Source organism: Xenopus laevis, chromosome 4S, assembly GCF_017654675.1.
Source record: "Xenopus laevis strain J_2021 chromosome 4S, Xenopus_laevis_v10.1, whole genome shotgun sequence".
Lineage (NCBI taxonomy): Eukaryota > Metazoa > Chordata > Amphibia > Anura > Pipidae > Xenopus > Xenopus laevis.
Genome location: NC_054378.1, coordinates 60,534,836 through 60,548,512, shown reverse-complemented (window position 1 = coordinate 60,548,512; position 13,677 = coordinate 60,534,836). Strand labels below are relative to the sequence as shown.

Below are 13,677 nucleotides of genomic sequence, written 5' to 3'. Positions count from 1 at the left end.
TTTCTTTAAACAGGGTCTTTCTCTAGCATGGAAATTTTGCGAAAGAATGCACAAGAAGGTCTTCTTTAAAAACCTTGAGGGTAGTAATGGGTTTTTTATTGTTAGGCTAGAACACATTCAATCATTACATAAGGAGAAAAGATTATTTCGACTTCCTGTGCCTTTGGAAAATAATCATTTCCACCCAACAACTGTTTATAGCGGTGATTCACAGGAAAATCAAAAAACAGTCTTACATTGGTTTGATGAGATTTAAAGGAATTGTTCAGTGTAAAAATAAAAAAAAACGAGGTAAATAGATAGGCTGTGCACATTAAAAATGTTTCTAACATAGTTAGTTAGCCAAAAATGTAGTTTATAACTTCAGTTTATAAGGAGTTTGTGCAGTGTTGGACTGGCCCACAGGGATACCAGGAAAACTCCCGGTGGGCCCAGGTGTCAGTGGGCCCTCATGCTGCTAAACATTTGGCCTTTTTTATGGACATTCCCTATTTTTATGAGAACAAAGAGACTAAATAGATGGAATAATAGATTACAGTATGTAAAGAATAGAGACTAGGAGAATAGAGGTTGAGTGAGGAGAGGAAGAATAATAGCACTAAGAGTGGGCCCCTGGTCTAAGATTAATTTGGTGGGCCCCTGGTCAAAGGTTTTTGTGTGGGCCCCTGGTGTCCCAGTCCGACACTGAGTTTGTGCTTGGAATAAACTGTTGCCTCTCTTCGTTTTACTGTCACTCACGTAGCCCCCTAGCTGAAGCAATAAATAGTGCTTGGACATCTAGTGTCTAGTGATGGGAGAATTTGTGCCGTTTCTCTTCGCCGAAAAATTTGCGAATTTCGCGCCGTTTTTTACGCCCGCGCCCGTTTTTGGCGCCGGCGTCCGTTTCGTGAATTTATTCGCTGGCGGCGAATCGCGCAAATTCGCCGCGAATTAGCGCCTGGCGAATAAATTTGCCCATCACTACTAGTGTCCAAAGCTAGTATTGCATTCATTTTAAAAAAGGAAACTGCTATAAACACGACAAGGCAGCTTTTAGACATCGCACTTGCTGCAGCTTATCTATCGTTACAGCACGTTAAATGGCTGCATCTGTATATTAGAAATATATGTTTTTTTTTACTTGCACAGCCTATTTATCCAGTTTTTATTTTTACAATGAATTGTTCCTTTAAACTCAGTTAAATCTACTACCTGATATATCAATTAATGTGCACAAATTCTATTTCTTATCAGTCCTTACACACAAACTGTAAATTACGTTTTAAAATCACAATCTTTAAATTGAATCAGTAAACTGAGAGAATAAAAACATACCATTTTCTTGTTTCATTCTCTAATACCATTTTCAGACACTATATTTTGCATTCTATATATGTATGAAAAACCGTGTTAGATCTCAGTCCAGACACATCTTTTCCTTATAGAGGTTTCACATATTAACTGATTTTGAATAAACAAACATTTTTATAATGGTTTAAATACATTAAAAAAATGAGTCAAAAATGTACCCTTGTATTCATTATAACTCTACTAGGAAAGATGTTATTTGGGTCTGGAAATCAACAATAATATCCAACTTATCTCCAGCAACAGTGTAGGTAAGCATTTAGGCAATAATGATCATAACATGGTCTCCTTTGAGAAAATATATTTAAAATGCTAACTGACATTTATACATCTCTAAATATTCTACCCTTAAATAGGGAAAGAAGTACCAAATCTTTAATGGTTTAATAGAAAGGTTAGTACTGAGAATGATGAGAAAAATTTGCTGGGTCAGCTGAAGTTTAGGCTAGCAGAGTCATAAAACTTAATCTGCGCACCTCAACCTTATTTTCAACTTTTCCATGGAGTAGGAAGTATCACTCACGTCCCTCCACCTTACACCTCATATTCTGACCTGGCAGACATGGTAGGCAGTGGACAGAATCTTTGCAAGCAGTATCCATCAACCAGAATCCAACACTTAAACTTGGAAAAAGGTGAAAAGGTTGAATGACTTTGCCAGCCTAAGGGGGTGGGGAGAATGATCCATTCAAGTCCATCATGGTTTACATCATGTGTGTTTGTGTAAGTTCAGATAGTGTTAAAAGGTGTAGGGACCCATAGGGTTAATAACTTTATCTACTAATTAATTTTGCTAGTTACTGGAAAGAAGCACATATTATTTCTCTGTTAATCTGCTAAACCAGGTGAATGTGTTCAGGAAGTCTGGTATGAACAAGGCTCATGAACAGAGCTAAGTGAGTGACAGGACAAGATACTGTTATAGCACATTCTAGAATAGAAACTTAAAATAGACAGGAATAGCTAGAAAAAGAAGCCTATGCTCCAACAAGGATTGATAGCTTAGGTAGAGCTCCTCCCTAGCTCTCCCCTAGGCTCTGGAACCAGAGTACAGAATATGGATTTAGGCTGGCTTCATTTAACGGATACATTTCTGCTGTAGGGGATCTAAGCCACATTGGCTAAAACCCCTAGAAGGCAAACCTAGGCAACTCCACTATGATGTCCCAGATCCTACCTGTGAATGTAACTGACATCTTTCACTGTCTACCTGAGGTGCAGGTAGATGGTAAGTAAAGCCTTTGTTCTGCTTTGTTTGGCGTCCTTCATCTTTATTCTTACCCAACAGCAAGAGAGGTGTAGTAAAGAACACCCTCACTTCATTATTCCACTTAGTAAAGACTCATTCTGTGTTATAGAGTCCAATTAAATTTTTGTCTGTTTAGCCAAGGGTTGCAATAGTGATAGTGTAGCCTTTTTCACAAAACCCAACTGAATAAACACATGTCAAAAATGGGATGTGTTTTGTTTTAAAATATTAGCACTTTATAACCAGGGTCTTAAATCAGACTAAATTGTTTTCACAAATGTGTTGTACTGTATAGGCAAAACACTTTTAGAGATCACTAGCTTCAGAATCCCATTAATCAACTATATAATTTGTTTCAAAGTCAAACACATTGAATGTAGTACTGTGGTTCATGAAGCAAAATTTGTAACATTAATTTTAATTTAATTAAACAAATGTAGAAAAATACTTCCACTTAATTATAAAGTGTTGTAAAATATTTGTTGTTAAATGATTTACAAATATAATTGGTTCAAAGGAACAGAATGCCACAGAAATGTAAAGGTAACTTTATCTAAGACAGTATAATGGAGTGAGACTTTATTCAGAAATAAATGTAAAGTACTTTAAAAATGTAGGTTTGCAGGAACAGCTTGCTGTCAGCTCCCGGATAGTCTGCTGCACCTGACATCAAATACCTGGCTGATGTTTCTGTACCAGCAAAGGTATTTTCTAAGTTTACCTAGTAGCAACTCATTCTCCTGGGAAATCTGCTAACAATGCCTGCAGCTTTTGAAAATAAAAAGTTGGATGCTTCTTCATATTGTTGTAGAAGTGTAGTAGTAGTAGTAATTCCCCTTATTATACCTATATTTGTGAAAAAAAATAATTTTACCATAATGTTATGTACTCGCATGGAATCATATATGTTAAAGATCATGGATTATTATGTATCTCATGATTCTGATCAGAGATATGTATACCTTGTAAATTTGTAATGTTAAGGTCATTGAAGAATTGATATGAAGTTGAGAAATAAATGGGGAGAATATAATATGGCTAAAAGAAAGAAACAACCTTCCCCTCATTACTGCTATCCATTGCAGCATCATTTTGTGTACTCATGCAATATGGGTTTGTATATGGGTATACAGTAGCAGCAGAAGGAGGAACAGAATTGCAAAGTCAAATCTAGTTGATAATGTTTGATAAAACACTTAATTCTGTTAACCCTATGAAGTAACTGGCAAGGCCAAAGTGAATATATATATATGTAAGAAGATTGTTTTTATCTGCTATGCAAACATCACCTCTATAACTCAATTTTAAAATGAATGGCTTTTCATTAACTGTAGTAATGTTTTTGAACACACAGTTTTTACCAACCAGAGTAATAATTCATTATATATAAAGGAACAAGTTGCTGGCAAAACACTTTGTCTATCTATTGGTGTATTTCCCCATACAATTGTAATGAGTAATAAAGCTGGCAAAGTAATATGAGATATTATCAAGTAGAATATGTAGCATGAATGTATAAAAGCATTTATCTTTACATGTATTTCTTTAAGGTCTTGGTTTAGACTGAATGGAATGAGGACCCTGTTCCAGAAGCTTACTCTGTATTTGAAAGAGACAGAGACAAAAAGAAATGCTAAACAAGTGCATAGGTCAAGAGTTTGTTGCTGCAGAGGAAGACTATGAAAGTCCTTCCTCTAGAATGTGATTTAGCTTTGAGAAAACGTTGGTGTAGAAGCTTTCCTGATATAAGGTTGTAGAACATTCCAGGCAAGGTGCAATCAGTGAAAAAGTATTTATGCATGACTCAACTCTTTAGTGGAACTCTATGGTCAAAATGAAATGACATACAGTAGGTAATAAGGCACCCTAAATTCAGAACCAATGCTAGGCTCCCTGGTCTCAGCTCTTGATTCTGCCTAAAACAGCCTCCTTTCACTTTGGGAGGAGCCCTCCTCTGATTGGATGCCGCCAGGTCTTAACAAGAGAGGAGCAAAGCAAAAGGTCCTGGATGAGGAAAGGGGCATGATCGTTTACCAAGGATACTGGATGGAAGAATACACAATTTGGAAGACAGGCCAGACAATATAGTGTGGACAGGCAGGCCAGGCCAGCACAAGCAGAGTAGAGAATAGTCAGACAGGCCGGGTCAATGCAGGCAGAGTTCAAGGAATGGTCAAACAGGCTAGGATCAGGATTGGAGAACTAGAATAGTCAGACAGGCAAGGGTCAGCTTGGAGAGGTCAGAGTAGTCAAAACAGGCAGGCAAGGTTCAAAACCAGGAATCGAAAACAATATAACACTCCAAGGAAACTAATAAATAGAACCTAACAATGAGCAATACTTGAAATACTTTTGAATTTTGCTCCATTGCGCGATGATGTGATTACGCAGGTGCGTAAAACCCGTAAGTGCACGCAGCGCGCGCCATAGGGGGGACTAGAGCAGAAGGAGCAACAACCACACGACAGGTGTCCCCACCGGAGGCACGACAGGTGTCCCTGCCGACCACTAGACCGCCAGGGTAAGCTTTATAAAGCTTGTGTACCAGCTTGGATCTGGAGAAATAATGCATAAACATACTTAATAAATCAGTGTGAATTTTATGTAAATTTTTGCGTTGCCTCACTACTCTGTTTTACATAACCATATGTGTCATGTGCATTTCAGTTAAACGGCTACAAAATAATAATGTTTAAATAGATGTTTATTCAAGAAAAGGAATTTATGAAATATATTACAAATAATAGAAAGCATGGGGGAGAATATTTCCTGAAATGAAAAAAATCCCTACCCTTCCTCCTTTTGCCTAGTTGCTGGGCAAAAGCCTATATATCTAGTTTAAGTATTCACCTATCTTATTATTGGCCAAGAGGTGTGATGACCACTTCCTACCACACTTCAATATAGTGTTGGGAAAGGGGAGGATCTTCCTCTTTGGCTGCTGGTGCCGTTACCTACTGGTTGTTCCCATTTAGCTTGGGTACACCAAGGCCCTGTAAAGCCATTGCCCTAAAGGGACCACTTCAAGGTACATCTGGCTGGGATTCCTTATTACTGCTTGATTACAATGCCTAATGTGAGTCACATTACTCAGCTGTGTCATCCAACCTATTCTAGCCATTGTTATGTACATCTGTCCATACCTCAACATATGTCAGTAAACCTGAGGTCATTTGTCTTGTACAAATAAACTACTGTTCTATTGTTTACTATAAGAACCTCCTGGAGCCCAATCATTCTATTTTTGCTATACAGTAGCCTGAGAGTTGTAGATCCACTACACCCTTATGGGAACCTCCAATTAGCGAAGGCCCTAATGTGTAAGTCACATAACCCATTGCCATCATACCACATAGATGTTTAACTTAATGGTTTCTGAAATGTATTATCTATTCTTACCTAACAGGCCTGTCCTATACTCTCACATGTACATGTAACTAGAAAGTTATACTGTCTAGAAACTGACAAGGTTTTCTTTTCTGAAAGCATTGCTCTGCTGTCTATTTATTAAGATACATTAATAATATATTTGAACTCAATATTTTATGCTCTACTGCCAACATGTTATACTTTCTTGCTATGAAACTATCAAATGTCAGCATGCTAGTATATCATATTAGGCATCTAAGGCACCACCCCTATGAATTCTTCAAGAATTAAATCAACATTTTATAATGCCATTGTTGTATGGAATCCTGTGGAAGAAAAGTAATTTTGGACATTGCTTTGATATTTTGTGTGTACATCAATATATTGAACCCCAACAAAGGCAAGTATGCCATGGTCTCCCATGAATAGGGAACAGGTTTGTTGTCTTTAGCAGACTATGGTTGTTATAAAGGTCATTTTATTTTAGCTTAAAAAAAAAAAATTCTGTTCTTATTTAAAAGTCAGCTGATATCTTGAGAATTAGTTCTGAAAATGACTCTTCACTGCGTCTCTGCTTGTTATACTATGAGCACTTATTTCATAATAAATAGAGATTAATCTTTAAAGAATGGCTATCATACTTTTGGCGTTTATCTTTATACTGATGGAGGGTTTATACTTAACAAATTCCATGAAAAGGGAAAGGTGATGAATGAAATGGACACTTGACTAAATATGATGTTTCTATCCGTTATCTACTCGTCTCTAACCTGAATGGATTGTAAAAACAAACCTGAATGGATTGTAAAAACAAATGTCATTTAGTTTCTATTTCACTCTTTTAATATCTTGGAAACACCTTGACTGAATGAAAAGGGGACCTGTCACCTGAAAAAAGAATTCCAAATCCTTGGCTATCATGTTAGTCAAGCAAAATAAACTTCAATAACACTATGTAACTTATTTGAATCTTGTCTCCTTTGGTCTGGGAACTCATAATTATAGCAAGCAGGCAGGAGCCATTTTGTGGACACTGTTATTAAGGCAATGGATTGTGAGCACTTTCTAATACACATGAAAGAAAAATGTCTCTGACTGTTATAAGAAGAATATAACAAATCAAGGTTAGATCAGCACCTCTGAAAAACAGAAGACATCAAAAATTCAGATCTAGAACAGCTCTGAAGAGTTTCTTAATTGCTTACTATCAAGATGTAAAATGTTAGTGTGTCATGTTAATCTGTAAAAAACATAATGGGTTCTTAGCTGTAACCTGGAAAAGTCATAACTGTATTTAAGTTTGCAAAGATACCAAACTGCTTGACAATGGCTCCTTCTTTTGTATTCCTCTATATGTAATTGTGCCTTTAGAGAAACCAAGTTAAAAGGATAATCCACCTTAAATCAACTATAAGAATTGTGCAAACTCAAGTATTTTAAGGCAATTTGTCATTATTTTGTATTTATATCTATATTTTGGTTCTGCAGCTTTGGTATAAAGCAGCTAGGGGTTAATTATGCTAGTAATTTGGAAGTTGAAAATTTACTTAAAGGAACAGTAATACTAAAATATTTTATGTGATAAATCCACTCTAAACTGCTTCAATAACAGCTCTATTGTGCATAGAGTTTATTATATTCAATGCTTTGTCCAAAAAACATATTAAGGGGCCGATTCACTAACTTCGAGTGAAGGATTCGAAGGTAAAAAACTTCGAATTTCGAAGTTTTTTTTGGGCTACTTCGACCATCGAATGGGCTACTTCAACCTTCGACTATGACTTCGAATCGAAGGATTCGAAGTAAAAATCGTTCGACTATTCGACCATTCGATAGTCGAAGTACTGTCTCTTTAAAAAAAACTTCGACCCCCTAGTTCGCCATCTAAAAGCTACCGAAGTCAATGTTAGCCTATGGGGAAGGGCTAACTTTTTTTGATCGAATGATATTCCTTCGATCGTTGGATTAAAATCCTTTGAATCGAACGATTCGAAGGATTTTATCTTTCGATCGAAGGAATTATCCTTCGATCGTTCGATTGAACTATCTGCGCTAAATCCTTCGACTTCAATATTCGAAGTCGAAGGATTTTAATTCCTAGTCGAATATCGAGGGTTAATTAACCCTCGATATTCGACCCTTAGTGAATCGTCCCCTAAATCTCTGCTCTCTGGATATATTCTGTAGAATGGCGAAAGGGCGATTCTGCAAAATCCGAGGTGCGGTGCTCCACATCTCTGCCTAGACTGCTGAACCGGAAGCTAGTGCTTGCTGTTGTACTGAGGATTTTACAGACCTCTGCAGGACTTACTTCTGTACTGCAAGCAGGGAAGGAATGTCCGCAGCGTAATTTACTTCTGTGAGTGCTGCGAGTGGAGAAGGAATGTCTGCAGCGGTAATTTACTGGGTCCTGTGTGTTCGATTTATGGCTGATCTACGTGCTACCTTTATCGTTCGCAGCATTGAACGAGCTAAAGCAAGCTTAGGAATAAACGCTGTGGACATTCCTTCTCCACTCGCAGCACTCAAGTAAGTCTTGTGAGTATATACCCGAAAGGGGGAATCTTGAAGAATATCATACTGGTGATATAGCTCTCCAGGCACCATTTTTAAACACTCTGTGGCTTTAGGGGCTTAATTGCTTATCTTAATTGAGACAATACTACTCTATGTGTGCACTTCCTTTTGCATTCTATTTCAGATCTACAACATCTAAATCAATCTACAAATGTCATCACCAGTATGAAGTTTATTTCTCTTGTTGACTCTCTGTTTTGCTTTGAGCTTTTACTTACCAAGTCTTTGTTAGCTTGCACATATGCACTTGCAGCTACACTCACTTGACATATAGCAATTAGTGATGGGTGAATTTGTCCCATGTCCGATGAAATTCGCAAAACGGTGTAAATTTCTCAAAACACATTGAAGTCAATGGGCATCAAAATAAATTTTATGCGCGTCAATTTCGACATATATGCGTGCCTATTTTGTCCAAATTTTTTTGAGGCAGGGTATTTTTCACTGGCAAATTTTCACCACAGTTTTGCAAATTTATTTGCCAGTGCGGAAAAGTGGAAATTCGATGGGAATTTATGCCTGCCGAATTTATTTGCCCATCACTAAAAGCAATCTTCCAATTACCCTGTTTTTACTTCATTCTATCTTGTACACAGTTGGCCTACTTCCAATTAATTATTTTCAAGGGGTATATGCATAAGGGTCAATCAATACCACTTCAATATCTATGCAACAGCAGTAGATTGAAACAGAATGGTCATTTTGAATATCTAGATCAGCAGGAGAATATGATCATCCTGATATTTATGTATGTAATACATTTTACTTACTTTAATTTATTTACAAGGCTCTACCAATGTACACAATATTGTGCATTTTTACAATACAGAAAAGTACTGGAAAGACAATCATTGCACAAAATTAATATACAGAGATAGTAACAAATAAAAATGTAAAATCTGTGCTATCCATAAAGGATTTGGGAATAGGCCTTAAATGCCATAAATTACCCACACCCTATATCAAATAAAGGGCACAAACTTTGCCCAAGTGCAGTAACCCGTAGTAATATGTTTACTGTGGAATAGGAATTCAATAGATGCTTTCTGACTGTTATAGGAGGCTAGAGCTATAGCAGACTTTGTAAGTTGATAAACATAGCCCCAACTCTTTTTTTGCCACATTCTTCATATAACGGAAACATATCTCATTAAATATAAAGTATTAAACATACACAAGATATGCCATTTAATAATTATCATATTCAAAGCCTCAATATAAAAAATACATAAATATTACATAAATATTAAGAGTTGTAATGGAATGTACATAAGAACCTCAATGTCATTATCCTGTCTGTTTAGGGAAACTTAAATGGATTATAAACCCTACCTAGAAACATAAATAAATACATAATGTAAGCCAAATGATTATATATCTGGAAGATGACATTTAATAAAATTGATACTGTAATGCCAGTGGGTGTAAGGTTAATGCATTTGTAGCACTATTTGGAAAGGTTAATGCTTCATACACAGGACTGAGTCAATCATTCTTAGAAATCAGCAGAAGCCTGTGATCATCTGACATGCACTGCATTGCCATTAAATATGTTTGCAACTAATCAGGTGTGTAAATATTTGTTTATTTTTAGTATTTCCTTAGGTAAATACTGTAGTATACAAACCACCCAGGTTCGGATAATGATCAAATGTTCAACAGCAGAATATATTTATTTTACATGTCTGTTTCTGTTTCTCTTACTCCATAACGAAGTATTCATAGCATTGTTGATAATATTAGAATTTCAATTTATACTTTAGTTATATACAAAAAAAAAAATACTGAAAAGCATATCTGAGTAGTTCCTATAAAAGTACTTTAATCACTGCAACATTTAGTCAGTTATTTTCAAGGCATGTGTGTTTCACCAGGCAACTTCTACAACTAGAAAAGAAAAAGTGACACTTTCCTTTTCGCTTGTAAAGCAAGTTTGTTGACTTTTATGTTCACCTTTCTGCTGTTCTTTTAGTCGGGAAAAGTCTATTCTATAATAGTTTCCCCTAATCATTTGTATTGCTGCATCATCTCAGTCTTGTCACTAATGTCATACTTTAGGCTACTCTGACTTGTCTAGTTCTGCTAATGTCAACACGCATTGTGAGATCTTTTCTATTTCTCTTTTTATATGCCAGTATTCTACATTATTCTCTCAATGGCTATAATTATCTCTGTTTTTTTTTCCAGAAGAAAGCTACTATGGGATTGTAAAATGAATCCTAAAATGCAAGGGGAATACAATGTGTGCAGATGGCAGACTCAAACACTGTACCTCTTTTCCTAAAGCTTAGTAATTTGGAAAATTGTTTCTGTAATTTTACATTGCCATCTGCCATTAAAGGCACACTATCCTCAAACATTTTGTTTAACTAACTGTTACTCCTACCGACTAAAGCATACATTAGACATTGATATATGTTCTTATACAGAATATGAGATGTGTCTGCATTTCCTTTTTCTGCTTGTCTCTATTAAGGGAGAAAGAGATTATTATTATTTTAATAGCCTATTTCAAGTAAGTGTTATTGCCTATTCTATATTACTGTGTCGGTGGCAACATTAAATAACAAACAGACTGTTTAAATAACAAACAGACATCTTTATTTCATAGATGTGCAAAATACACAAAACCATAGGCCTAACTTACAAATGCAGCCGCAAGTGCAGTCATTCTATAATGGACACAATTGCTGTGACTATTTATGCTATTCAGATACTTATGTCCAAACATGCTCCTTGTACTTCTGTATAGTTGTAACAAGCACCATTGCCAAATCAGGCTCTTCCATTGGATCACACACACACGTTTGCCTATTGACACAAGGGGACATTGAAGCTACCACTACCCTGAATGTGGCTTAGTTCCAGGATTCCCACAATGGGCTATGTCAATTGATACAACAGGCCTGTGCTGAAACTATCAAGCACAAGAAAATTGTGTAATATGGAAACTGCGTAAATGATGCCCAATTCACAGACATGCGTAGTTGCAATAGCATCTGTTTCGATGCAATGGGTGCAATTGCATCAGGGGCAAAACCATGGCCACGCTTACACTGGGATTGTGGGAAAAAAACTCTGCATTGTCAGTAAAAAAAAACATGGTGGATTGCATCCAAAATTGCACTTTGCACACTGCACTTGGCGTTCAGAAATTACCCCTTATATATTGACAGAACTCCCTGCACTTTATATATTTCATGGAGGTGCTGCTCTTGGACACATGACCACATTCCAATATTAAATAATAGTCTGATAAATTAAATAAGGCTCTATCCAAGGAGGGGTATATCACCCCAAAATTTAGTTCTTCAAACAGTGATTAAACGGCTAAATACATTCACCACTGCAGCAGTAGGTGGGTGTTTCACTTTTATTTTTACTTACTGGACGTTTATGCACAATATTGTTAGCCTTTAATAATATATTTCTAGCATATAACAGCAATTTTCAGGTAATGTTTCGTTTCTCACACAAGTGTTTAAATTAGTTTAAATTACATATGGCAATCACAAAGGATCATAAACACTAGTGTCAATTTAATCTGGAACCATTTAACCCACCTTTATGTTTTAAGATTGTTAAAAGAAACTCAGGCTAGCACAGGGAGAACATGCATTTCTATGCAGATAATGTTGTGAATAGAACTGAAAAATATACTAACCTACATACGGCAAAGACAAAGCATGGGAATATCTGTGACTTTCTACTTTTCCATTCCATTCTTGATAAGTATAGGACCTGTCTGAAATGTCTGATTCATTCTGTATAGTGATTCAACAGCACACAACTTTGGCAAATATTCCCTTTATAGTGTTTGAAATGCTTCATATTTTATCATTGTTCTCCTTCCAACTTTTCACCGAAACTACCAGCTGAGTGACTAAAGGTCTACTGACTTATTTTGTAGCTGGCCAGGAAGTAATTTGAGTTGTTTTTGAAAAGGCTATTACTTCAGGGAAATCATTGACTTACTAACCTAACAAAACAGTTGTCACTCAGGATCTCACAGCATGTATCTATCTATCTATCTATCTATCTATCTATCTGTCTGTCTGTCTATCATCTATCTATACTATTTCACTTCATCATATTTTGCCAGGATTCTGAGAATAACTTGTTATAAACATATTAAAGAGAACAAGCAATGAAGAAATGTTTTATACCATCATCAGTATTAAGCACAGCAGTAATGTAATCGTAAAAGTCCAACAAATATATATTTTAAGGTAAAGAAGAAGAAAGCTTAAACAAATTCTGTTAAATATTATGAAACTTACCTTGACAGAAATTGATGCCGTCCCCTGTGTATCCATTAGCGCAGTAGCAACCTACGGCTCCATTCTCAGTTTTACATTTTGCATTTACATGGCAGCTTATTGAGCATTGCTGATATCCCTGGCCCAGCAATGATATGATACACACTAAAAAAAACAATATATATATTGACAGTAAGCTATTTTCCAAGAAACAATCTCTGTGTCTACAGTGTTTACTGTTATATGCATTGTTAGTATGGTTATAGTACATTAAAAGTCTGCAATAGAACTTCCCTTAAACTAAATTACTTTGACTAAGTCTATTTTGAGATAAACAATGAACGTTTGAAAAGAAAATGCTTTAACTTGAAATGCTTTACTCTGCTTTGGCCAGACTTGTTGGTAACAATGTAATGTGTATTGCACTTTTCCCCTTTAACTTGCACTTCATCTACAAAAAGTTAAATGCTTAATGGTAAAACGTGACAAACTTAAACACAGACTGATGGAGGTTATCCACGACAAAGTATCACAACACACAATACAAAATTACTTACCTATTAAATATAATTGTTTCATTTGAGACGGCTGATTAAAGCTTTGTTCCAAAAGCAGTCGATGCAAGTCGTTCAGAAATTCTCAGCTCAGTGACGCAGCTGATTTCCTTTGGTGATTTTCCTGTTTCTTTGTTTGGTCAGGCTTCTGTTTCCTATACTTTCATCAACTTTAACAAGGAGTTGACTTTTGTACTATGCAATGCAGATTCCATGTTCTTTTCCATTGCTAGTGTTTGCCACTGAATATGCATTTACTTTGGCTCTACTTTGTCTTTATTGTGTTTTATTTAATTTATTCCTTCATCTCATTACTGTTTCA

The 13,677-nt window shown here is 36.0% G+C and overlaps 1 protein-coding gene across 1 annotated transcript in view; it reads right to left on the bottom strand.

Annotated features, from left to right (window-relative positions):
• The window catches only part of adgrl4.S (adhesion G protein-coupled receptor L4 S homeolog), a 97,693-nt gene extending 84,256 nt beyond the window's left edge, over nt 1-13,437 (bottom strand). The window contains exons 1-2 of the mRNA XM_018260717.2: nt 13,359-13,437; nt 12,823-12,966 (exon numbers count right to left, since the gene is read on the bottom strand). Coding sequence (XP_018116206.1) covers nt 12,823-12,966; nt 13,359-13,380 — 166 coding nt within the window. The 5' untranslated portion in view covers nt 13,381-13,437. The remainder of the gene's footprint in view (nt 1-12,822; nt 12,967-13,358) is intronic.
• Between the last annotated feature and the right edge of the window lie 240 nt (nt 13,438-13,677).